The sequence below is a fragment of the Adiantum capillus-veneris genome, chromosome 20 (genome assembly GCF_014529385.1).
Source record: "Adiantum capillus-veneris isolate H3 chromosome 20, ASM1452938v2, whole genome shotgun sequence".
In the NCBI taxonomy this organism is placed as follows: Eukaryota; Viridiplantae; Streptophyta; class Polypodiopsida; order Polypodiales; family Pteridaceae; genus Adiantum; species Adiantum capillus-veneris.
Window position 1 is genome coordinate 95,551,836 of NC_140950.1, and position 26,931 is coordinate 95,578,766.

The window sequence follows — 26,931 nt, forward strand, 5'->3', positions numbered from 1 at the left end:
ACTAGACTGACCAGAGCACATGCAGCATCAAGGTGGAAAGGTACGTAGTGTACGGCATGTTTTAGGTACGTACGGAACGTACTACCGTACTGAACCACCTCTCAGGTACGTAATAGGTACGTAAAACACCCATGTTTTAGTGAAAACCCCATAGTCTCTGTGCTACTGTCTGTGAAGTTCTCTGCAAAAACTTGCTCTCTGGAATCTGGAAATCGTTACGTGCAATAAGTTTTTAGTTGTAACTCTTGACTATAAGGCTTCCAGACCACCCAAAAGCCCCAAACGGCTCAGGTTTCACATGGAGTCTAAGACAGAGTTACACTACACATGCCACTACCCAATTTACTATGAGATACCAGAGGTTTCACTACCTGTACAGAGAGGGCTTTGGACCACTCTCTAGAGTCATGGGGAATGAGGACCAGAGATGTCTAGGTCAGTTTTTTCTCGAGCTGCGCAGACACAGCGAGAGCCTGATGAGAGGAGAGGATAGACAGTCTCAGGGACGGATCACAGGCTTCTTTAGAGAGAACACGGGGCAGCCGGAGGAGCAGCTACCACAGTAGAGCTCACATTCTCTTCACACTAGAGGCAGGTTGATAGGTCAAGCAACCGAGCTAGGGAGACCTAGACACCCACGACTGCGGAGGACTACATAGCAACGACAAAGGCTGCATCAAAAGATTCGGATCACTTTGGCCCGACATGCATGACGCTCGGTTAGACTACTGACCATGGAGGAGATTAATGAGATCCACCAACGACCGACGATGGATCTCTTGTGATTTAGCTCTTTTGAGGATTGTACATCCTACTCATCTTGTATCAACCTTTGTATCAGCTCTCACCCATTATATTCCCACATGCACACCCACATTGTGTTGTATTAGCCCCCAGCCACTACTTTCACCCCCCTACTCATATCCTACACAATTCCTTAACTGCTTAGTTCACATCTAACAGTTAAGATTTCAGTTTTTTCACTTTACTTCATTTTGTTTTTGTACCCAGACACTTTTATTAGATCCACCAAGATTGTATCAGTTTGGTCTCATAGGTCATTTTGGCCTTTTGAAGACGTCTAATATAACATTTCATTTCATCTCTCTCTTTCATTTCATTTCATTTTGGCCCAGAGAGAGGGTTACCACGGATACATGGTTTCCAATGGGAGTCTCTACATCGGGGATGTATGCGCCAGCACACCACTCGCGGTTCAGGAGGAGTGGCTATACTTTTTAGACAGGGGCTTCATAGCAGACTACAGATTGTTGCCCGGGACCCACAGGCCCGATACATGTGGATTCGCCTCGAGCTCTCACGAGACAGGATCGTCTACATTGCCCTTTGCTACTTTGCTCCCACAGGCTCCAGATTCGCCCCTATTGAGCAGGAGTCACCGTACGCATGCCTCACGGAGGAGATTATGGAGTACTCCACACTGGGTGAAGTCTTCCTTATGGGAGACTTCAATGCTCGTACGCGCAGTGAGCAGTGTGAGACATATGACCACGAGGACCCAGAGGCACTACACACTCTAGATGAGGAGGCTACTATGAGAGATACAGCAGACAGAGCTCCAGTCACAGCCTACGGACGACACCTACTTCGACTTGGCTCCCAGCACCGTCTCGTTATTTATAACGGGATGGCCCAGTGGCCCACCTCAGGGGGCCTGACTTGTATGCCACATGGAGTTACAGAGGGAGGGGGGAGTACAGTCGACTATATTATGGGACCCAGGGAGGCTACACACCTTATCACATCCTTCACCATTCCACCCATACCCATCGGAGCCGACCACACATACCTCTCTTTCTCCATCACCGGAGATACCATCCCACATAGCTCCACAGCACACACTCCACACACCACCATCCATTTCACACATGAGCTAGCCTCTCTTTACTCAGCCGAGGTCGAGCATGGCCTATGCCTCCTCCACCCATCCACACCACTCTCAGTTCTCACATCACATATCTCTTCCGTTCTCCACACTTCAGCTATTAGCTCTTTTCCACACACCACTCACACAGGACGCACTCCCCCCCCCGGGACTATGCCTCAGAACCGCTGGTATGATGATGAGTGCAGAGAGTTATACCGACGCCTCCGTGCACGGCGAGCCTTAGGAGAGATCACAGAGAGAGAGGCCAGACGAGATATGAAGACGCTGACACGCCAAAAGCGGCGAGCATTCGAAGAGGCACAGGAGCTTGAGCTATACCGCCTATTCATGAGCATAGATAGCGCGACGGCATGGCGCACCCTGCGCGAGCCACGTCCGACCACAGCTATTGAGGATCCACAGATATGGCATGATTATGCAGAGCGCCTCTATGAGGTGCCAGGGCAGCCTCCTATCCCACAGCCACATGAGCCACGCCCCACGTGCTCCTCCTTCTTTACAGCAGAGATGGTAGAGAGGGCCATACGCCGCATGCAGCACAGACGATCAGCTGACCACACTGGATTACAGAGTGAGCACATCATTTATGCGGCCTCCACTATAGCCCCGTTGATTGCACATGTCTTCAACCGGGCTATAGGGGAGGGCTTCCCAGAGGAGTGGACACAGCACACCATAGTGCCTATCCACAAATCTGGCGACACCCTGGACCCAGGGAACTACAGGACTATCATGATTGGCCACACGATGGCCAAACTATATGGAGCAGTACTTGAGGCACAGCTTAGCTGCTACGCAGAGACCGAGGGTTTACGAGCTCCAGGCCAGGCAGGTTTCAGACGAGCTTTCTGTTAGGGAATAAAGGCCTAAGTGCCTTGTACTTATTAACTTATAAGTTAAAAGACTTATAAGTGAGGGGGCCCAAGTGTGAATGGCCCCCTAGTCACTTACTCATATACTCAAATGTGAAGCCCAAAAGAAAAATAGCGTGGCTTTTCCCAAAAAATCCAACGAGCTCTCTCTCTCTCACGTTCCTTCTCTGCGTGTGCTCCTTCTGCGCCAATCTCCTCTTCTCCTTCACTCTCATTGCATAGAGCAGCAAGTGGGCTCTCTCTCCTGCTCCCCCACACATGGTATCAGAGCTTTAGGGTTTCCAAGAGAGCCATCTTCGCAACACAGATCAGAATTCTGTTCTTGCTCGCTGCGGGAAGGATATTCAACCGTTTTCGATCAACTCTGTCGCGAAGGGATCCTCTCACCGTGTAGAATCGACCTCCGGTGACAGTTTCCCCAAAATTAGGGTTTCAAAAACTGGCGAACAGCAGCCTATTTCTGCTGAAATTGACCAATTTCGGGGTCAATTTGATGCAATTTCATTAGGGCAAGTCTCACAGGTCAATCTTATAGGTGTTTCCACCAACGAGGTTCTGAAAATTCAGCAAAACAGGTGTTTACAGGTCTGATTTTTGCCCTAAAACAGGGAATTTCAGCAAGCAAATGATGTATACACCTTGTGGAAACCTTTGGTAAGGGTTTGGCAGTGAATGTATGCCGTTTTGGGGTGATTTCGCGTGAAATTTGCTCGCTGTTTTTCTGTAACAGCAAGCTGTTTTTTGCCCGATTGCGCACATTTGGGCGTGTTTAGGTCGGCAAAACAGGGTTTCAGTGTTTGCAATCACTCAGAATGGCTTCTAGCAGTGAAAGTGGCAATTTGTTGCACATTCGCAAGCTTGAAGGTGCCCATAACTTTGCTATATGGAAGAAGCAATGTTATAATGTGATGTTGCAGAAGAAACAGGCGAAACCTATTAAGTTACAGGGTGTGAAACCGGTTGATATGGAGGTTGAAGAATGGGAAGAAGTGGACGAGTTGGCTCGCTCCACGATCATGCTTTCGGTGTCTGACAATTTACTCTTCAATGTAGAGAATGAGCAGACAGCATGGGGCATGTGGAAGCGTTTAGACGAGTTGTATGCACAGCAGAGTGCTGCCAGTAAAGTGTATTGGCTTAAGAAGCTTATGGATCTCCGCATGAAAGAGGGCACGCACATGTCAGTGCACCTCAATGAATTCAATTCTATTTTCAGCCAACTGACAGAGCTGAAATTCACAATTGATGAGGAGTTCAAGGCTACTTTTCTGCTATGCACATTGCCCGAGAGTTGGGATGTATTCCGGACAGCTCTTAGTAACTCAAGTGCGTCACTTAAGTATGCAGATGTAGAGAGTTCTCTCTTGATGGAAGAGATGAACAGGAAGAACACCACAGGTGGGTCTTCTAATGCATTGCACTTGAGAGGCAGGTCTCAACAGAGGGAGAAATCTGATAGTAAGGACAGGGCACGCAGCAAATCTCGTAGGAAAGATGTTGTGTGTCATCATTGTGGAAAGAAAGGACATTATAAACGGGAATGCTATGAGTGGAAGAAAGAGAAGAACAAGGGTGCTGAAACTGATGCAAAGGACAAGGGAAATGCCAAGAAGAGCACTGTGTTGATTGAGGAAATCAATGTTGCTAGTAGTTGTGACAGTGACAGCAGCACTGATGTACTCAATGCCTCTTCTGTGGATGCACATACCCTTGCTATGGATTCTGATGTGGACATGCATACTTGGATTCTTGATTCAGGTGCCTCCTTTCATGTAACACCTCATAGGGATTGGTTTACACAGTACTCAGGTGAGGTGCAGGGCACTGTTTATTTGGGAGATAACTATGCATGTGACATTGCAGGTATTGGCAGTGTCCAGTTTTCCTTTGCTGATGGTATGACTTTTGTTTTGCACAAAGTGCGCCATGTGCCACAACTCAAGAAGAGTTTGATTAGTACAGGGCAGCTAGATGATGCAGGCTATCACACCACTTTTGGTGATAGCAAGTGGAAAATTTGTAAAGGGGCCCGGATTGTAGCCAAGGGTTGTAAATCGGACACTTTGTATCCTTTGCATGTATCTAGTGTGCGTGACCATGTTGTCGCCGTAACCGAGCAGCCAAGTGTTTCTTTGTGGCATGGCCGGTTGGGACACATGAGTAAAAGAGGAATGGAAACTCTGTCTCGTTGTGGTTATTTGCCGTGTTTGAGGTATGCTGATTTTTCTCATTGTGAGCACTGTATTTATGGTAAGCACAGTCAAACACCGCACAAAAGGTCTCGTTCTTTGAAGTCTAACAGGTTAGACTTAGTGCATTCCGATGTATGTGAAATGCCACAGTTGTCCTTAGGGGGAAAGAAATATTTTGTCTCGTTTATCGATGATGCTACACGTAAGGTGTGGGTGTATCCAATACGTGCTAAAAGCGATGTTTTGGATACTTTCAAGAAGTTTCTTGCGTTTGTTGAGAATCAAACTGACAAGAAGCTTAGGTCTTTGCGCTCGGACAATGGGGGGGAGTATGTATCAAAAGCATTTATTGACTTTTGTGCTACTAAAGGTATTAAAAGAGAGCTCACGGCTCCTTTTAATCCCTCTCAGAATGGAGTTGCAGAGAGGTTGAACCGGACTATCCAAGAGAAAGTTCGGAGTATGCTGTCACATGCTGCATTACCTCATGGTTTTTGGGCAAAAGCTGTGCAAACAGCTATTCACTTGATTAATCGCTCACCTAGCAAGGCTTTGGGTGGAAAGGTGCCTGAGGAGGTGTGGTCTGGCAAGCCACCCTCATATGCACATTTAAGAGTGTTTGGTTGTGAGGCCTATGTTCACATCCGGAGTGAACTGCGCACCAAACTAGAACCAAAGTCTCATAAATGCATTTTCCTAGGATATGGTGAGGATGGTGAAATGGGGTATAGATTATGGGATCCCGCATTACGAAAAATCATACGCAGCAATGATGTCATCTTCAATGAGAATTGCATGCACAAACAGCCCACAAAGGTCGAGGAAGTGCGCCGGGTTGTTTTTCGTGAAGATGTTACATATGGACAGCCAAGAAGGCCCAATGTTCAGCAGCCTTTACATGCTGAAAATGGTGCTGAAAATCAGCCATTAGCTGCTGAAAATCAGCCCCAACAAGTTGCCATTGATGCACCACAGGTAGGGGAACAGGTTGATGCTCCTAGACCGCCCGTTGTTGCGATGCAACCGGCTGAACAGCCTACTGTTTTTGATGGTTTACAGGCTGAAAATCCACCTGTTATGGATCATTGGGTGCGTAGGTCTACTCGGGTGACAAGGCCCCCCGATAGATATGAACCGTCTTTGGACTATGTCATGCTTACTGATTGTGGTGAGCCGTCTTGCTATAAAGAGGCTATGCAACGGGAAGACAGTAAGAAATGGTTCAAAGCAATGGTTTCGGAAATGCAGTCTTTGGAGGAAAACCATACATGGGACTTGGTTGATTTGCCTAAAGGGCATAAGGCTCTGCCATGTAAATGGGTTTACAAGACCAAGGTCACATCTGATGCTTCTTCTAAGTACAAGGCACGTTTGGTTGCTAAAGGGTACAAGCAAAAGCATGGTGTGGACTTTGATGAGATTTTTTCTCCTGTTGTAAAGCTTGCCACATTACGTCTTGTTTTAGGCCTGGTTGCTTCTGAAGATATGGAGTTAAAGCAAATGGACGTCAAAACAGCGTTTTTGCATGGCGATTTGCTTGAGATGATCTATATGATGCAGCCAGAAGGTTTTGTGTCAAAGGGGCAAGAGAAGAAAGTATGTAGACTCTTGAAGAGCTTGTATGGTTTGAAACAGTCTCCCCGTGCATGGTATCACAAGTTTGATACATTCATGAGGTCTCAAGGATACAAAAGAAGTAATTCTGATCACTGTTTGTATATCAAAACGGCAAGTGATGGATCTCTTCTATTGCTGATTTTGTATGTTGATGACATGCTTATTGCGGGTAAAAATGTCACGGAGTTGGATGCATTACAGCAAAGCTTAAAGAATCGCTTTGACATGAAGGATCCTGGTGATGCTAATCATATTTTGGGCATGCGTATCTCTCGAGATAGACCCAACAGGCGTCTGTATCTATCTCAACGAGATTATGTTAATAAGGTGCTACATCGTTTTCATATGGATGGGGGAAAGGCACTTGGTACTCCGCTGCCTCCATATGTAAAACTGACTGCACATGACTGCCCCAACACAGATGATATGCGGGCTGAAATGGCCAAGATTCCTTATGCATCAGCCGTTGGCAGTTTGATGTATGCTATGGTTGCTACACGTCCGGACATTGCATTTGCGGTGGGAGTGGTAAGCAGGTACATGAGCAATCCTGGCAAAAAGCATTGGGAAGCAGTGAAGTGTATCTTGAGATACTTGAAAGGCACTAAAGACTTGTACATTTGTTTTGGGAAGAGTGAGACATCTGTGCATGGCTTTACAGATGCAGATTTTGCTGGACATCCAGATTGCAGGAAGTCTACCTCTGGATATGTGTTTACATTCACAGGAGGTGCAGTTTCTTGGATTTCTAGACTGCAAAAATGTGTTGCTTTGTCTACCACTGAGGCTGAGTATGTGGCTGCCACTGAGGCATGCAAAGAAGCTTTGTGGCTCATGCGTTTGGTAGAAGAGCTTGGCATTAAGTCACCGGTTCCTGTGCTACACTGTGATAGTCAGAGTGCTATTATGCTTGCAAGGAATCCTGTTTTTCATGCCAAGACAAAGCACATAGAGGTGAAGTATCATTTTATCAGGAGTGTGCTTGATGACAAGAGCATTACACTTGTCAAGGTGCACACAGATGACAATCCTGCAGATCTTTTGACCAAGAGTCTTCCAGCAGAGCGGTTTGCATATTGCCGACAGATGATGGGTGTTGGATGAGTAAGTGAATGATCAGCTGATGTATCATAGTTAGTTGATTCTTTGATCTCCCAAGGTACATTGCCTTTAGGTGGGAGGTTGTTAGGGAATAAAGGCCTAAGTGCCTTGTACTTATTAACTTATAAGTTAAAAGACTTATAAGTGAGGGGGCCCAAGTGTGAATGGCCCCCTAGTCACTTACTCATATACTCAAATGTGAAGCCCAAAAGAAAAATAGCGTGGCTTTTCCCAAAAAATCCAACGAGCTCTCTCTCTCTCACGTTCCTTCTCTGCGTGTGCTCCTTCTGCGCCAATCTCCTCTTCTCCTTCACTCTCATTGCATAGAGCAGCAAGTGGGCTCTCTCTCCTGCTCCCCCACACTTTCTCCACCACTGACCACATCTTCGTTCTGCGCTGCCTCATTGATGGGGCAAAGGCGCGGAAGAAGAGGCTTTACTGCTGCTTTGTGGATTTCCGCAAGGCCTTTGACACAGTCCCACGCGAGCGACTCTTCCAGCGCCTTCACAGCATTGGGGTACCGACAGAGATGATTTGGGCCATATATACTCTCTACGAGAGGGTGACGGGTCGTGTTCGTTGCCCAGGCGGCTTTTCAGAGACCATTGCTAGCACCATTGGTGTTAAGCAAGGATGCCCACTCTCCCCGACACTCTTTGGGCTCTACATCGACGAGATCTCCGACTACATACTACGAGCAGGGGGAGAGGGGAGCGACTTGGCAGGTACTCCGGTCCACATCATGTTATATGCTAATGATATTGTGTTGATTTCAGAGTCACCCGAGGGCTTGCAACGCCATCTTGAGGCCTTGGACGAATTCAGCACACACAAGGGGTTGACTGTGAACCTTGGCAAAACCAAGGTCATGATCTTTCACACATCCAGTGCAGTGAGGAGCGCTGCCACCTTCACAGCAGCAGGAGGACAGGTTGATGTAGTCACCTCCTATGTCTATCTTGGCATCACATTCACCAGCCTACCAGGACCCTTCACTATGAGGCAGGCTGCTGCTGACAGGCTCACCCGAGGATATGCAGCTCTGACCATGCTAGAGCGGAGATGCCACCAGGCACACTTTCAGGAGCCCCGCACGAAGGGCTGGCTTTTTGACACCTTAGTCACCCCGGCCCTGATGTACTCGGCGGCAGTATGGGCACCAGGATTGACGGATGACCAGTGGACACAGCTTGAGAGGCCACAGGTATGTATGATCTCACGCTTGCTCCGCAGCAAGAAGACAGTGCCACATGACATTATTAGAGCCGAGCTCGCCACACCACCTATGGTTGTAGAGGCATTATTCCAGACAGTCTGCTTCATCCAGAGGATGAGAGAGCTACCTCCTGACAGACTTACTCGTAGAGCATTTGAGGCAGCTATACAGCTATCAGAGAGTGGGCATGCGAGAGCTTGGTACTCACAGGTCAGAGCATGGTTTGAGGGACACGGTCTTGACATGGAGAGCCTACCACCATTCCAGTACGACCCCCACTCACCATCTGTTCACCTCTCTCGCAGTGAGAGAAACTTGGTATTGAGACAGGATCTGTGGCAGCTATACACTAGGAGAGTCTGGGAGTCACCTGGCTTGGGGACGAGGATGTCAGATTACAGAGACCAGTTTCTCACCATATTGTCTGGGGGGTTCATACAGAGACCACGCTATATGGACACATATATGCCACATAGCTCACGGGTGGCGATTGGTCAGCTGAGAGTGGCTTCACACAGGTTAGAGATTGAGATCGGGAGACATACTGGTGTTCCCAGGGAGGAGCGAGTCTGCAGAGCCTGCACAGAGGAGGTGGAGAGTGAGGAGCACTTTGTATGTAGATGCAGAGCATACACTGAGATCAGAGGCAGGTATGAGGCCTTATTCAGAGGACAGCCCACTCTCCGAGAGATCATGGACTCTCGAGATCAGAGACAGCTCGGACGTTTCTTACTAGAGATACAGAGCCATCGGGACACACTACTACAGCCACGCACAGCTACACAGACAGAGGGGAGACAGTCGCAGCTCACAGACTTCTTTCAGAGGATTGCCACCCCTACCTCACCAGATACTCAGAGAGGAGTGACACTCCCACAAGCGGAGGTGAACCGAGCTAGACGACGACCACGAGTCACAGGCTACAGGGGCGTGAGCTCCCACCACCAACAGATCGAGGAGATCCGAGCCCGGGAGCGCCGTGCCACTGAGGAGCGAGTAGCTCAGATGAGGGCCGACCCGACAGCTTTCATCCGGGTAGCCTTGGCACCAGCCCCGCCCATGTACCACATCTTACATCCCCCCATTTGTACAAGATGGAGCTAGAGAGCTTGATGCATTCTCATGATTGTACTACCTTGAGCATATAGACATGCATATACCCCTAGAGATAGAACCCCATCCCTCCTCAGATACTCCATTACCTACATTCAGTTCAGTTTTGTATCAGTTTTGTTTCATTTGTCTTTCCGATAGACGGATGACATACACGCCATGTACATTTGATTTGTCTCATAGGCCGATTTCGGCCTGACATAGACGTTAAAAATCTTTCTTTCTTTTCTTTCTTTCTCTCTCTCTCTCTCTCTCTCTCTCTCTCTCTCTCTCTCTCTCTCTCACATACACACACACACACACACACACAAAGGATGGAAGAACTCCAAGTGCCAAGTGAGTATATGCTTGCGGTTTCTCGAGTCTATGAGAAGGTGATAAGTCAATTGCGCATGGAAAGAGGAATTTCAGAAAAAATTGTAAGCACTATTGGGGTTAACAAGGATGTCCGTTGTGACCAATTCTCTTTGGTCTATGTATCTATCAATTGGAACAAATGGTACTTGACTTTATGCAAGAAGAAGGCATCGAAGAGGTCACTATTTGCAATGCGGTAATCATGCTTTTGTTGTATATGGATAATGTAGTGCTTCTAGCACACACTTTAGAAGATGCACAAAAGCTTATGGTTGTCCTTGAGAACTTTTGCTTGCACAATAGGCTGATTGTGAATGAATCCAAAACAAAGGTTATGCTTGTGAAAACCAACCATAAGGAGAAGCCATGCATTGTGTACAACCATGAGACACTTGAAGTTGTTGAGAGCTTTAAGTACCTTGGCCTTGAGGTTCCGTCCAATCACAAGTGGCATGAATGTGCTATGCGTCGTTTGGAAGTGGGAAAAAGAGTGTATTATGTATTTGAGAACATGTGTAATGCGGGAAACATCTAGTGTTGGATTCTCAAGAAGTACCTTTTTGATGCATTGGTGACACCGGTTCTTCTTTATGGAGTAAAGTGTGGGACAAAAGCATCTCAAAGTCTACTTGGAAAGAGTTTGAGAATAACCAAAAGCGTTCTTACAATCCAAGTTAAGACATAAACACCATATATGCTCCTACTTCTTGAGTCGGGATCTCTTCCAATTGAGGTTATGAGCATCGTCAAAACCCCTCACATCGACTTCCTACAATTGCATGGAAAGCAAGCAAAAAAGTTCAAAAAAAGATGCATAAAAGCAAGATCTTGAGCACGGGATGGATGCAAGACATAAAGAAGTGGTTTGGGAGATGGGATGCATCACACTTGCTACATGATGCTTCAATTGACTCCCAAGTGAATGAAGCTTTTCTACAACGCCAATGTATTATGGCTTGGGAGATATCCGGTGAGTCACGCTTCATACATTACACCACCCATACTGCCCCCAACTATTGTAAGGATTCTAGGTACTAATCCATAATTAAGTACTTAAACTCATGATTAAGACTTAAGAAACTTGAACTAAACTCAGAAACAAGACTTAGAATACTTTGTGTTGATTGAATGTGTGATACAAGGGCTCCTTATATAGAAGACGAAGAGACACAAATGAAAAGACACGTCTCCTGGTGAAGAGACATGACTTTAGACGTAAAGACACATCCTTTCGGCGAAGAGCTGCAACCATTGGGCGAAGAGGCACACCCGTAGAGCGAAGGGGTGTGACCAGTCGTCGAAGGCGTGTGGCTTTTGGCGAAGAGGCACGTCTCTTGGGCGAAGGGGTATGACCATCCAAGCGCAGGGGTCCTCCTTGGTATGGCACTTCGCGTATTTGCAACTAGGAGTAAATGTAATACTGCAACATAGTCACAATCGTGACATTCCCTCCCATTTAAAATGAGAGCCCGTGTCAAAGAAGTGACTTCCGATGTTGATAGAACTCTGGAAAAGCATTGAATCTCCGAAAATCTTCAGTCTTTGAGTTATTTGAAACTTTTGTCTTCAACCTTTGCTTCTTGCGAAACCTTTTTGCTTTGACTGCTAAATCCCATGTCATTGCATTATTCAAAGACTTTCTAGAGGAATCTGGCATAATTAGGTTGACTGCAACAAGAGATTAATCTTCAAAATCCTTCATGCGATATAAGTTTTTTGGTTCAAAATCTTCCAGTAACTGCAAAACACAGGAAAAGGAAATCTTCTCAATGTACTCTTCAGATGGGGTAACTTCAACTTTATACATCATTGGAGAGGATTTTGGCTTGAGACTATAATCATCTTCCAATAATGAATCCCAAAATTCTTCACAATCATCTTCAGAAACTGCCACTTCATGACTTGCAATTGGCATATCATCATCCAACAAAGAATCAAAGAAAGCATAGTCGTCTTCAGACTCGGAATCCGCAACTATGTCCTTATCTCTGTTTGGTAACAAGTGTCACTTGCAAAAACTTCTTACTTAAAATCATCTTTGTCTTCAGCAATTGATTCAAGAGAAGTTAATGAATTCAAAAATTCATCAATTAGAATTTCTGCATCTGCATCAGAGATCATATTTGCTTCATAATTCTCTGTATCATGTCGTTTGACTAGTACACGTGAGGCTTGAATCACTCACTCCGCATGATAAAGCCCGTGTAAAATCAGTTCACGTCCATCTTTGAACAAATTGATAGTATGTCCTCGAAAGCTAATTGCTAGATCATATTGGAATAACCAATGTTGACCAAGAATCATGTCGTAGTAAGATAAAGGCATGACTTCGAAATCCAATTGATCTACATAAGTTTGAACACCGAACTGCAACTGTCGAATTGTTTTATACTGGTCTGTGTGTATTCCATCTTTCTGCGACTTCCATACAACTCCGGGAGAGGGTAAAGTGTAGCGGCAAGGATGCGAGGCTCACAACCTTCGGGTCCCGGGAAAAAAATTTGCTCTGATACCACTGTAAGGATTCTAGGTACTAATCTTTGATTAAGTACTTAAACTCTCGATTAAGACTTAAGAAACTTGAATTGAACTCAAAAACAAGACTTAGAATACTCTGTGTTGATTGATTGAATGTGTGATACAAGGGCTCCTTATATACGAGACGAAGAGACACAAATGAAAAGACACGTCTCCTAGTGAAGAGACACGACTTTAGACGTAAAGACACGTCCTTTCGACGAAGAGCTACAACCATTGGGCGATGAGTCGCACTCGTAGAGCGAAGGGGTGTGACCAGTCGTCGAAGGAGTGTGGCTTTTGGCGAAGAGTCACGTCTCTTGGGCGAAAGGGTGTGACCATCCAAGCGCAAGGGTCCTCCTTGGTATGGCACTTCGCGTATATGCAACTAGGAGTAGATGTAATACTGCAACATAGTCACAATCGTGACAACTACAAAACCATGTTCTTTGTTGAAAGAGGAAACCGTACTCACACTTACATACTTGAGCCTATCCCCTTGTCGGCAATACGCACTATCGCAGCCATTAGGCTTAGCTCCCATTTCCTTCGATGCGAGACAAGACGTTGGGGCAATGGAGAAGAGTCAAATCGATTGTGCACATTATGCTCACTACAAGTTTGAGTGTCTGAGTACCACACTACTAGAGTGCTCAGCTTTTGGTCACATCCGAACTTGCTTCTCTCACATTTTCAGCCATGACTTAGACCTACACACTTCCCAGCCACAGTGTATACATAACACTATATATACACAAAATTGACATTTCGGTCAGACGTTTCAGTGAGGCCTTAGCCTAGGGTGAAACGCCACGTTTTGGGGTGAAACGTTTCGGGTCTGAAACGTTTCACGGTTACGCTGCACGGACCAAGATTACCCACCTCATCAGGCAAGATTTGATTCAGCTAGACACCAGGAGGACGTTTATAGAGCCAACAAGAGAGCTTGGCACGAAGATGGCCTTCTACAAAGAACATCTTCTCCAGCTCAAATTGAATGGATATGTGATGAGACCTACCTCTATGGAGAATCATTTATCCCATGGGCTACGATGTGTTATTGGTCAGATGCGCACATCATAGCATCATTTAGAGATTGAGACTGGCAAATTTAGGAGTGTACCAGAAGAGGCCGGGACCGTGGATTTGTCAGCTGTCATATAGAGCCAGAGACGGAGTTACATCACATATGTCATTGTCCAGTATACTATGAGATACGAGGCCGCTTTCACTGTTTATTCAAAGAGGGCTTTGGACCACTGGCTAGTCATGAGATATCAGGATCAGAGATGCCTTGGGTTGTTTTTGCTAGAGTTGCGCCAACACAAGGAGAGTATCTTGAGATAAGATAGTGGGAGACAATCACAGAGGGGGATCACTAACTTCTTTAGAGCAGAGACTTGGCAGTCAGATGAGCAAGCTTCACAGCAAACTTCAGAGACCACCTATACCAGAGGTATATTAATTGACAGAGCCATTGAGCTTGGGAGAGCTAGACGCCCACGTCTACGAGGGCCACCACGACATCGATGGAGGCTCCATCAAAGGATCGGGACTATTCTAGCACGACATGGGAGACGTCCAGTACGACTATTCACAGAGGCAATCATTGACGACGCTTTTCAGTGACCGGTGCAATACATTCTCGGACAACGTCTGATGCCGGGCATCCTCGAGCATCGATGATGATTAATATTAATATTATTTAAAGGTTTTACTTTACTTCATATAATTTTGTACCCAAACATTGTATTAGATCCACCAAGATTGTATCACTTTGGTCTCATAGGTCATTTTGGCCTTTTTAAGACGTTTAATATAACATTTCATTTCATTTTTGTGTGTGTGTGTGTGTGTGTGGCCAACGGAATCCAGAATCGGATCATAGGACTTTATGTATTGATCACATATGTACCACGAGACCCAAGCATTTAAACTCCAACCATAGTGCAAGACAGCCATCTTTGTGCATCGACTTAAAACGGAAACCTATGTATATTGATATGATTGAGCAAATGTTATGGAAGGTAAAGCTCCACAATGATCCGACAATAGAATGTAAATGAAAAGTTTTCAACAAGTCATTTGCTCTTGTGCAAAGGAATGCTTTGTCGTAAAGCAGGTCTTGCAAAAGCGTCAATAAAGGTGCCTCAAAGAAGAAATGGTTTAATATGGAATGTAAAGAAGCACAGAAGCACTTGATGATATTAAAGATAAGGAAGACCATCAAAACCATGTACATGCATACAAAGCACTTTCTCAAAAAAAGAGAAGATGGAAAGTCGACAAGTTCAAGAGAAGGCACAAGCATGTGGTAAATTTAGGAGAAATATAAAGAGCAAGGGTGTTTAGAGTTTATAAGCAACCAAGCGTGTTGTCATAGGTTTTCTTTCATGTATGTCTTCCTTCTTTACCATAGAGATGTATGTGGAGGTCTTAAGAAATTGGATACTTGCAAGGCAAGCAATCTTCAAGGTATTAAGCCCAAAATGCTAAAATGGAGAAGCGAGGAAACACATTGTTGGATACATAATATGTTTAACCTCGCACTTCAGCATGGCATGCCTCATGACTGGAGTACAAATTGGATCAAATCTTTAGATAAAGGGGGAGATGTGAGCGATGTAAACAACTACTGAATTATTATGGTTGGTTCTCTTTCTTAGAGTTTAGATTCATATCCGGTGGTGGCTCCAGTATCTACCAGGGGTAGATCAAGAAGTGAGGGCACTATCTACCACCCGATAAGCTCGCATGAGGCGGGACCCCTATTCCTAGGGTTTCCCGAGGTCAAAGTCTTGAGTGTTCTGCATTCGTGCTGTTAAATGTGTGTCACAGGTCACTTTGCGTGAGTTTACACAGTTTATCAACATTTTGGGCCATTTTCCAAGTCGTGGAGTTTTATAGCTGAGTAGGGAAAATCTAGCATTTGCCTATAAAGGCACCCCCCCCCCCCCCCCCCCTCCCCAAAAAAAAAAAAAAAAACTTTTTGCATGTTGTTCAATGCAGAGCTTCCAACTCTCTCTCTCTCTCTCTCTCTCTCTCTCTCTCTCTCTCTCTCTCATGTCATCCCCAACCTCACCTATGGCAACAAGCAAACTCAAATATATGCTTCACTCCAAACGAATTTCCATCATTGAATTGGAAATGAAAGCATGGAGAAAAGAGATGGAAGATTGGAGGAACGCGAAGACCGTTTTCCTCCGAGAAAATGAAGAAAAGGAGAAGAGGTGGAAGGACGAGAAGGATCATCTTCTCAACAAGATCGCCACGTTGGAGAATAGCATTTTGGACCTCCACAGAGAAGTGTTGGAAACACGGTCAAAAAATGGGCTTGAAGAGGGGGAATTTCAGCCCTCTTTGAGGGAAGAAATTGACAACATCAATGAGGAGAAGAAGTCATGGGCCGCGGTCATATCCGAAACGCAAAAGAAAGTAGAGGAGGCCGAAAAATGGATTGAGGTTGCCAAGAAAGGGAAAGGTAAGGAAGCTCCTTGTACACCCACTCTTATCAACATGACCCTCGAAGAGGAACAAAGAAGGAGGGTGCGGGCTCTACATGTGAGGGTAACCGGCCTCAAGGACATAAACAATGTGGAAAAAGAGGTCACAAGCCTCACATCAATGATGGGGGTGGAGAAGCCTTCACACACAAAGGCATGGAGAGTGGGCAAGAAGAGTGAGGGCCCCGGAGAATCTTCAAAGGAAAGAGCTCTCATACTACGCTTCCCTTCATTGGAAGAGAAGAAGGAATTCTTGAGGAAGAGACCTACTCTCAAGAAGACAGGTATTTTCTTAGGCGATGACCTCACTCTCTCACAACTTGCGCATATGAGAGAAGTAATGCCCGAGATTCAAGCGGCAAGGGAGAAGGGGAAGATGGCCTTTTACAGAGATGGTCGGGTGGTGATTGTAGAGCGGCGCTCTACATGACGGTGCGAGACCTATGGGACCACATTGAGGATGGCGACTTGGAATTGTAATGGGTCTATGAGGTTGGATGTTGGTGCCTTTGAGGACAGTTTCAGAGACAAGGACATTGTTTTCTTTTCAGAGACTCACCAGGCCCCTGGCCAACTGTTGCCACATGTGGTGGGATACAAATGGGAGACAGCCCACAGAACAGTCACGAGATCTGAGCATGGGAGTAGAGGTTCAGGAGGAGTAGCGGTGTTGTTTAGGGAGGAGCTACAGCCACTACTACATATTGTACGGAGAGATGATCAGGCTAGATACATGTGGGTGAGGCTGAGAGCTGACACAGGTCGATTTCTATATATTGCTATATGTTACTTCCCCCCCAGTACGTCAGTATATGCTGTATCCAGAGGGCAGTCGCCTTTCTCAATTCTAGATGATGATATATGGGAGTTTTCTAGGGATGGTGATATCATCCTCCTAGGAGACTTCAATGCTCGAACGGGCAACTGTCAGACAGTCTTCTACGACACCTCAGATGAGATGCTTAGAGAGTTGGATGTGGATGAGCTGGGGTTTGACAGATGCTCACATGACAGAGAGCAGACTGAGTATGGGAGATACCTCACGGAGATGACGACTACACATGGGCTAGCCATACTTAATGGCTTACAGCGGTTTCCTGGAGCAGCAGGCTTCACATGCTTTCCACACAGACATGGGGCCAGTACAGTGGACTATGTTATGACACAGCCGAGCTTTATTCCTTGTATTCAGGATTTCACGGTGGGAGCCAGACCAGTGGGCGTAGCAGTGGATCATGCTCTCTTGACACTGTCCGTATCTTTTCAGTTTAGTACAGCCCAGAAATCAGGAGGCAGGTCACACACCCGTTATACATTTACACCAGAGACTGACTCGGTTTATACAGAGGCGATCTGGGATCGTCTATGCACAGTTGCTCCAGGCCTCTCAGTAGAGGAGTGCACTACTTTATTGACTGAGACACTACATGATGCAGCATCAGAGGCATACCCACACACTCAACCGGATCGGAGGCGACATTCTGGGAGCATGCCCCAGAATAGTTGGTATGATGAGGAGTGCAGAGAGATGAGAGCCCAGCTTCAGAGGGATCTTCATTTAGGAGTCATCACCTACAGACAGTCGCGGATTGCTTTCCGGCGCCTTGTGCGAAAGAAGAAACGAGCTTACCTGGCCCAGATGGAGCGAGACTTGTATCAGTTGTTCTTGAGTAGAGACTCAGGCGAGGCATGGCGACTCTTCCATGAGCACTCCCCTCCCCCAGTGATTACTTCTCCTGATGTGTGGGGCCAGTATGCGACATCGTTATATACGGTTCCTGGGCAGGATCCCCTTCCAGATCCTACAGAGCCATGTCCACCTACGAGCACCTTCTTTACCACTGAGATGGTAAAGAGAGCCATTGACAGGATGAGGACCAGGAGGGCTTACGATCATGACGGTCTAGTAGCGGAGCACTTTATACATGCTAGGGATATGCTGATGGAGGTTCTTGCAGTGTTGTTCAATCGTGCCATGTGTGAGGGATTACCTGAGACTTGGAGGTTGTCTACTATTGTGCCTATATTCAAGGCAGGTGATCCTACAGAGCCTGGAAATTACCGCACTATTATGGTTGGACACACACTGGCACGATTGTATGCATCCATTATTGAGCAGCAGTTGAGTAACTGGGCAGAGGGTGAGGGTGTACGGGCAAAGGGACAGGCAGGTTTCAGGAGGGGTTTCTCCACTCTTGACCATATTCTGACACTCAGAGCTATCATTGAGGAGGGCAGGTCACATGGGAGACGGATTTATTGTAGCTTTGTGGATTTCCGCAAAGCATTTGACATGGTACCGAGAGCTCGACTGATGCGCAGACTGCAGGAGATGGGGGTGCCCACAGTGTTGATTTGGGGGATTATGGCTTTATACAGATCAGTGATGGGACATGTACGCACCCCAGAGGGGATATCTGACTTAGTTCACTCCACTATCGGGGTGAAACAGGGTTGCCCATTGTCTCCTACTCTATTTGGTATGTATGTTGATGAGGTGTCTGATTACATTGACAGAGAGGGTGATAGAGGTGCCCAGCTGGCAGGGACGTGGATCCCATTGTTGTTATATGCTGATGATATTGTCTTGATCTCTGACTCACCAGAGGGTATGCAGCGACAGTTGGATGCATTACACAGTTTTGCAGAGGATAGTGGATTGTCTGTAAACCTTGGTAAAACCAAGGTCATGGTGTTTAACACCACACCGCAGTGGATCAGGAGATCGGCACCGACCTTCACGTATGGTCAAGAGATTGTGGAGTATACAGATGCATACACTTACCTTGGGATAGTCTTCACTGGGCCGAGGTTTTCTTTGGGGAGAGCAGCAAAGACTAGACTGACCAGAGCTTATGCGGCCTTGGGAGGCTTGGAGAGGATGTGTTCGCAGGTTCAGTTCCAGGAACCTCGGACAAAGTTATGGCTCTTTGATACTTTAGTAGCCTCAGCTATGATGTATGGGGTACAGGTATGGGGACCTTCTGTAGGCCAGGATGGTTGGAGAGGTATGGAGAGGCCCTTGGTATCTATGATCTCCCGATTGATTAGAGCCAAGGCCTCCGTACCTCACGCGATCATTCGAGCAGAGCTAGCTGCCCCCCCCATGGAGATTGAGGCGCTTACCAGATCAGTGTCCTTTGTGCACAGCCTATGGGATACTACTAGAGACAGATATGCTAGATTGGCCCTTGAGTCTTCCAGACAGTTAGCTCTACAGGGGGACACTTCATGCTGGTATGCACAGATGACTTCATGGTTTCAGACGCATGGCTTCACCATGGACAGGTTGCCCCCTTTCCAGTATTCTCTTCAGGCACCCTCGCTGTCTCTTACACGGGTGGAGATCACTAGACTCATTCGTCAGGACCTGATCCAGCTCGACACTAGGAGGACATGGATAGAGCCGCCTCAGGAGTTGAGCACAAAGATGGCTTTCTATAGAGAGCATCTTCTCCACCTCACAGGAGATGGGTTTGTGATTCGACCCAGCTACATGGACACACATATGTCTCATGGTTTGCGTTGTGCCATTGGTCAGATACGCACATCCTCACATCAGCTCGAGATTGAGACCGGTAGATTCAGAGGGATACCAGCAGACAGCAGGATATGCCGATTATGCCAGAGAGAGCCAGAGACAGAGTTGCACTACATATGTCATTGCACAGTGTTCTATGAGATACGGGGGCGTTTCCACTGCTTATTCAGAGAGGGTTTTGGTCCTCTATCTAGGGTCATGAGTTATGAGGATCAGAGATGTCTTGGACTATATCTACTTGAGTTACACAGGTATAGAGACACTTTACTGGGGAGAGCTAGAGAGAGGCAGTCCCAGAGACACATTACAGATTTCTTTTCACTAGATATGGGACAGCCAGAGGAGCAGCCACCACTGCAGAGCTCGTCCCACACTCATTCGACCACTACTGGCACTCTCATCGACCGAGCATTGGAGCTACAGAGATACAGACGACCGCGACTGAGGAGAGGAGCTACACAGCATCGACGGAGACTACAACAGAAGATTCGAGCCATACTCTCTCGACATCCAGAGTGCAGATGAGGATGGATCCTCACCATTTCTTCCATCTTTGTTTCTCACACTGTTACATCCAGTTTACCGGGTACCTATTGTATCAGCTGCTACACCCACGTAGTTTTAGATTGTAGTAGTAGTAGTAGTATTTTGTTCCACTTCTAGTTCTTTTGTACCCAGACATGGTATTAGATTCACTATTTTGTAACTGATTGGTCTCATAGGTCATTTTGGCCTTTTGAAGACGTTAATATAACATTTCATTTCATTTCATTTCTCTCTCTCTCTCTCTCTCTCTCTCTCTCTCTCTCTCTCTCTCTCTCTCTCTCTAGCGTTTTCATGCATCATTCACTCTCTCTCTAGCGTTTTCGGCATCGATCTCACGTCCCTCTCTCTAGCACTTCCCTTCCCCATTACTTGGACACCATACACGACGGGGTTTGTTTGCGGTGTATGCACCTGTGCCCGTTCGGTTGGCGGTACGCCATAGGAGGTTGTCTACAAGGAGATCTATCATGATAAATCCAAGATCCATTGGCTGCCCGGTCCCAAGAGGAGGTTTGCTCGCGGTTCCAAGAGGAGGTTTGCAGACGAGGTCATCACCCAATTCACCCTTTTCCGTTGCACCTTTGACATGGTATCAGAGGCACAACGTGCTCTCGAGTCGGATTGGTGATTTGTGTGAGTTTATTGGTGCTGAATTTCATGACAAAAAGAAACATTCTGCTGTTTTTCCTTCATTTTTCACTCATTTGGGTCTGACTTCGGCTGTAGTGGGCAGATTTGAAGGTTTCCCCTCCTCTACCTCGACCTAGCCTCATCACATGCCCAAATTCTCTCACACATTGGAGAGGAGAGATGATTCCCATGGCAACTCAGTCCATGATGAGGAAGTACAACCTGATGTAGCACCTAGTGGTGGAGAACCATCCGTCAACCCGTGGGGAGATTGGTCCCACTTCTACTCCGCTATAGGTGATCAACCAATCAAAATCCCTACCCCCCCCTCCCACCTTTCCCTCGGATCGGCAATTGAATGGCGACAACTATGCCATTTGGAAAGCGTCCATGATTGCGGTCTTCAACTCTTACAAGCTTGAAGGCTTTGTTTCGAGCAACTTTCAAAAGTCAAAGGATCCTGCGGGAGCGAAGTTATGGGAGGGTGTCAATGCTCCCATAACTTCACTCCCATCCGAGACTGTTCCAATGGTGTTGGATCAAGAGAAGCGGTTCAATACAAGAAAGAAGCCAGGCTCTGAAGCCTTGGCTAATTCTTCCAACAAGAAGAAGAAGAAGAAGAAGAAGGGTAAGAAGAAAAGTAACAACAATCCAAAGAAGAATGATGTTGAAAAGGATGCCTTGAAGGAGGATCAGCATTGCAATCATTGAGGGACAAAGGGCCATTATTGGCGGAAGTGTCCAAAGCCAGTTGGAGATGCTTCAACCTCTATCGCGTTGGCAGTGCAGTCACCAGCCTTTGTTCATTTGGAGATTCTAACCTCAAAACACTCTCGAGGGACATCGGAGGTGGAGACGGCTCTTGCAGATCGAGATGGTCGTGATTGAATTCTTGATAGTGGTGCTTCACGGCACTTGACACCTTCGAAGGATCTTTTGTCCAACATGCGGTGACACTATGGTTCTATTTTCCTTAGCTACAAATCTCAAACTTCTATTCGCAACGAGGGTTCCATGGAGTTAATTCCAGAGGGCAGAGGGGGTATGCATACCTCCAAGGTCCTTTGTGCTCCAAAGTTGGGTTTCCATCTTATGTTTGTGCACAAGGTGTGCAAGCTAGACATGGAAGTGCTTTTCACTTAGGATGCAGTGTCCATTCAGGATCAAGACTCCGGCAAGGAGGTCAAAGGGGGCAAAGTGGAGAATGGTCTCTACGGACTCCATGCTCTTTCTTTAATGACAAGGATTCCCACAAGTGATCTATGGCATCATAGATTTGGTCATTTGAGCAATAAATGCTCTTCAGCTTGTTTTTCGTGACTAGGTGCTTAAAGGCTAACCAAATGTTGGGAGTGAGCATGGGAAATGAATTACTTGCATTGGTGGGAGGTAACATAGAGAGGCTATTCAGAAGCACTCTAACTACACGCCGAGCTACTGCGGTTTTGGAGCAAGTTCACACCGACTTTTCTGGACCTATGCAGAATCCTTCCCTAGGTAGAGCTCTTTACTTCATGTTGCTAGTGGATGCTTTCAACTGCCTTACTTGGGTATACTTTCTACAGCACAAGTCAGAGGCATTTGATCTTTTGAAGAATTGGTGTGCTCTTGGGAGAAGGAGAGCAATGAAGTGTTGAGGATAATTCGATCGGTCGAAAGTGGGGAGTTTACCTCCAAAGCATTCATTCAGTTTGGTGCCAACCATGATATCAAGCGGGAGCTGCGAATACCAGATTGCCCTCAAAGAATGGAGTTGTGGAGTGGAAGAATAGGACAGTGGTTGAGATGGCGCGGACTATGCTCATGGAAGCGAAGACAAGTGGATGGGCTAAAAAGAATGACAATATGGACAAGCGGGTTTTCGAAAATATAATTGCACCACTAATCACCTTGTCACTCTTCAAGTTCTCATGGAGGAAAGCCGGTTGAAAGGTAAAGGATTGTATTGCTGCTTTGTGGACTATGGAGGAGCCCCAAGTGCCAAGTGAATATATGCATGCAATTTCTCGTATTAAGAAGAAAGTGATATGTTGAATGCATACGAGAGAGGGATTTCAAAAAAAAATCACGAGCACTATTGGTGGCAAGCAAGAATGCCAACTTTCACCGACTCTCTTTGGGCTAAAGCTTCTTGAGGAAGGATAAAACGGCACTTGCAAGGGGCATGTGAGACTAACCTATGAGCATCCTTGGCATGTTAGGCTATTTTCAGCGAAAGCCATACACACACTGCCTATTTAATGCCTGTACAGATGTGAGAAAACTAACTTATCACACTACAACAAAAGCAATCTTGCAAAATAAAAGTTGACAATATAATTGAACAGGTACACAAAAAGCAGAATGCGTAAGTCCCTATCAATCTCGACAAAAGAGATGCTAACCTTCTCAGACAGTATAATGTCCATAGCTTGTGCAGTTGCTTCCTCCATGTCAAAATTTGAAATGGCCACCTTCACTACCACGACACAACTCATTAATTGAGGCATTCAGACACTGGCATACAAAAAAAGATTAATATTATTAAAGATTTAAAACAACTGTACACTTTCAAACCTGTCCATAGTCAAGTCCATCTCCACTTAATAGATGAGTATCATAAGATATTGTGTCATCTAGTGTGAAAGCCCTGAAGAGAACCAATCTGTTGAGTGTCCATTTCATTCAAGTGTCGAAACCAGTGCTACACAGAATCAGAAAAGCCATACTTGCCAATTTTATTGTTGATGAATTGAAGCAGCAATTCTGCCTTGCGCCCATTTTCTATTGCTTCCCAGCCAGTACTCTCCCCAGACACCCATGCAAAGTCTGAGGGCTGACCCCATAATAAGGTGGGGTAGTGTGAGACTTTGAACCGATCGCAAAGAGGAACATTCGACTGTGCTACAAATCAAAGTTAGAAAACTTCAAAATTGACGCAGTCCTGAAATATGGGAGCACTGAATCCAGCATAGATTACTTTCTCTGAAATACATGAAATTACCTTCAAAGCACAATCAACCTTTGCCATAAAGACAATGCCAGGATGCACAGCATCTGCGCCATTGAAAAGCTTTGCTACCCGTTCATATTGAGGCTGCAAAACCGTTACTATGAATAAGTGTAAACTTGTTCCTTCCATGCAGATACCAAAGCACAACATATTTACTTGGGAACCCGCTTACTTTATAGTTCCTGCATGCTGGGCACCTGGAACACAAAATGCCATTGATCAAAATTGCTAAGCCTAAAATTCTTTACCACACATTAAGATAGCATCCCTTCAAAAGGTATAAACGCTGAGATGCTGATGAAATCGTGCACTAGGATGCTGGGTACTGATGGTATGGAGAGGCTAAGGGCTGAAATCTGAAAACGCAAAGGGAACTGGCTCAAATCTGCAAACGCTGATCTGATCTGCTAATGCTGGAGGTTGAGGCTGATGCTGAAGTGTATGTGCTGAAAACACTAGTGCTGATCTGCTACTGAAAACATTGGAGAGGAAAAACGTTGGAGGGTGCTGAGGGTACTATGGGCTTTGACTGCCCATGCCAGTGCTCCTGATAGGTCCAGAAGGGGAGGTCGAGCAATGCAAGGAACCCCACGACTTCTCATTAAAAATGTCACTTATCAATAATTGGGGTTGTTTGGGGGGGGGGGGGGGGGGGGGGGGGGGGGGGTGTGTGAGAGAGCTGATTCAATGGGTGAGCTATCAACAAAGATAAGTGGATCAAAAATAGAGGAGATCCCTCATTGGTCACTGGCGAATCTCATCAATATCCTTGTCGAGCTAGAGTCATCCGGATCCTTTGTTGCAACCTCCGTCGATGCTGTGGAGCCCCCCGTGTGGGCGCTTGGATCTCCCTAGCTCAATTGCTCAATCAATCAACGTACCTCTGGTGTGGGTAAGATCTGAACTCTGATGTAGCAACTGCTCCTCTGGCTGCCTAATGGTTAATTTGAAGAAATTTGTGATCTTCCTCTGAGAGAGATGATGTCAGAGCAGTTGGTGGCCCTGAATTGCCACTGTTTGCACCCTCGTTCGGGTATTTCTTTATTAGTTGAACTCTTCTCGTACAAGAAGTCGGAGGGCTGAAACTTGTCATCAATCTGTGAGTATTGTGTGTGCAAGTGATGCCCCAAAGGGTTGCTTTTATAGGCCCACAGGACTTGCAACAATAGCAAGTCCCAAAAAGCAACGCTCTCCAAAAATACCCCCCCCCCTTTTTCGCTTTTCTCTAAAAAATAGAAAAGAAAGCGATTTTTTAAGGTTACTTTGAATTCAGTTTAGAGAGAGAAAACTCGTTTTTAGAAAGAGAATATAAACAAATTTGGCAGTCGGTGAGGAGGCACCTTAAGGGCCCATGGGCATGGGCTGCTACCAAGAGGCACAGCTCGATGAAGAGGTGCATCTAGAGGCTTCCAACAGGAAATTTCAGCATGCACATCGGGTATGCCATCCCTCCGTATATCTATATTATGTATGTAGAATTACAGATAGTTTAGGATAAGGGTTACCTCATGGGACTCCGAGAGAAGGACTCCATCTTTCTACTGTTGTCATACAAACTCTAGAAAGAGGGTAGGGTAGTGGAGAAGGTGAGAGGCTCACAACCTTCGGGTCCAAGAAAAATTTGCTACGATACCACTGTGAGGATCTGTCCCCTAATTCTAGTACTTCATACTTATTCACTATGTCTCTGAACAGAACTTGGAAAAATACTCTGGCAAGAGACTTAAGACACTTGTGTGTTTGATTGATTGAATTAAACTAAGTACAATAGGCTCCTTACATAGGAGACGAAGAGTCACAAATAAAAAGACATGTCTCATGGTGAAGAGACATGACTGTTGACATAAAGACACATCCTTTGGACACTTGCTGCCATTTGGTGAAGGGTTGTCACAAGAGTGTGACCACCACTATATTTGCTGGTTTATTTCCTGGTTTATTTCCCTTGATTTTAATTTAACTTTTGGGACCCTCTTGTTGAAATCACAAATTCCCGGACATTGCATAGCCAGTGTAAAACGACCCTTGGCAGAGAGTTTCACCCGCACTCAGGAAGGGCCAGACGCCGCGCGATGGTTGGGCCAGTCGGCACTGAAATCGGAGGTTGTATAGGCTTAAAGGAGGTGGATGTTGTGACGATGTGCGTCCATAGAGGAGACTCAGAGAAGATATCGCTTCTTGGATGCTATCAGCTTCAAACAAATTGTGGAAAGTTACAGTTCTAGGGGTTTTATACGCGTTTGCCAAGGCACGAGCCTTCTGTACAATAACCGAATTAGCTAATTGTTAATCCCCTACAGGTACACACAGTTTCATGGCAAAGGAATGCGAAAATGGAGAGTTTTCTCGTGTGAAAAATCGTCCAATTTACAGTGGATCTATCCCATTGCGTGCGGGAGCTTCAGACACACGTAGATGTGTTTGCTCTGCTCAAAATGATGCGAAACAGAAAATTACAGCCTGCTGTGTTTTTCTGCAAGTTTAGGATTTCGCACCTAAATTGCAAGTTATTGCAAGGGGAGCCTCGGGAAAGCCGTGGGTGCTTGTACATGACAAATTAGAGAGATTTCCCACAAGGAATCTCGTACAATTATAGGCCAAGTGACCCTACAGCATAGTCAGAAGGGACGCGTCTCGAGGACTGGGGACGGGGGACGGGCTCAAATGGATTTTTAGTGTAAAAAAGAGGGCGGGACGGCAAGTGGGGATGGGGAGCCCAAATATCGGTGTCCCTTGTGACTATGCGGGCCTACAAATGCGTGAGCTCGAGGGCTGTCCACAAAAGTGATCGGCACGCGAATCGGAGTGCAAAACAGAGAATTACA

At 46.1% G+C, this 26,931-nt stretch overlaps 1 protein-coding gene across 3 annotated transcripts in view; it reads right to left on the reverse strand.

The window, feature by feature from the left end:
• LOC147432938 (sulfhydryl oxidase 1-like) overlaps positions 1-26,931 on the reverse strand; it is a 50,813-nt gene that overhangs the window by 7,657 nt on the left and 16,225 nt on the right. For 2 of the 3 annotated variants that reach the window (XM_086492681.1, XM_086492684.1), the window contains exons 2-6: positions 24,279-24,303; positions 24,098-24,190; positions 23,823-23,992; positions 23,671-23,743; positions 23,499-23,567 (exon numbers count right to left, since the gene is read on the reverse strand). In XM_086492681.1, the coding sequence (XP_086348807.1) occupies positions 23,499-23,567; positions 23,671-23,743; positions 23,823-23,992; positions 24,098-24,124 (339 nt within the window). In that variant the 5' untranslated portion in view covers positions 24,125-24,190; positions 24,279-24,303. Of the gene's footprint in view, positions 1-23,498; positions 23,568-23,670; positions 23,744-23,822; positions 23,993-24,097; positions 24,191-24,262; positions 24,304-26,931 lie in introns of all 3 variants that reach the window. The other variant, XM_086492682.1, reaches the window with a different exon arrangement.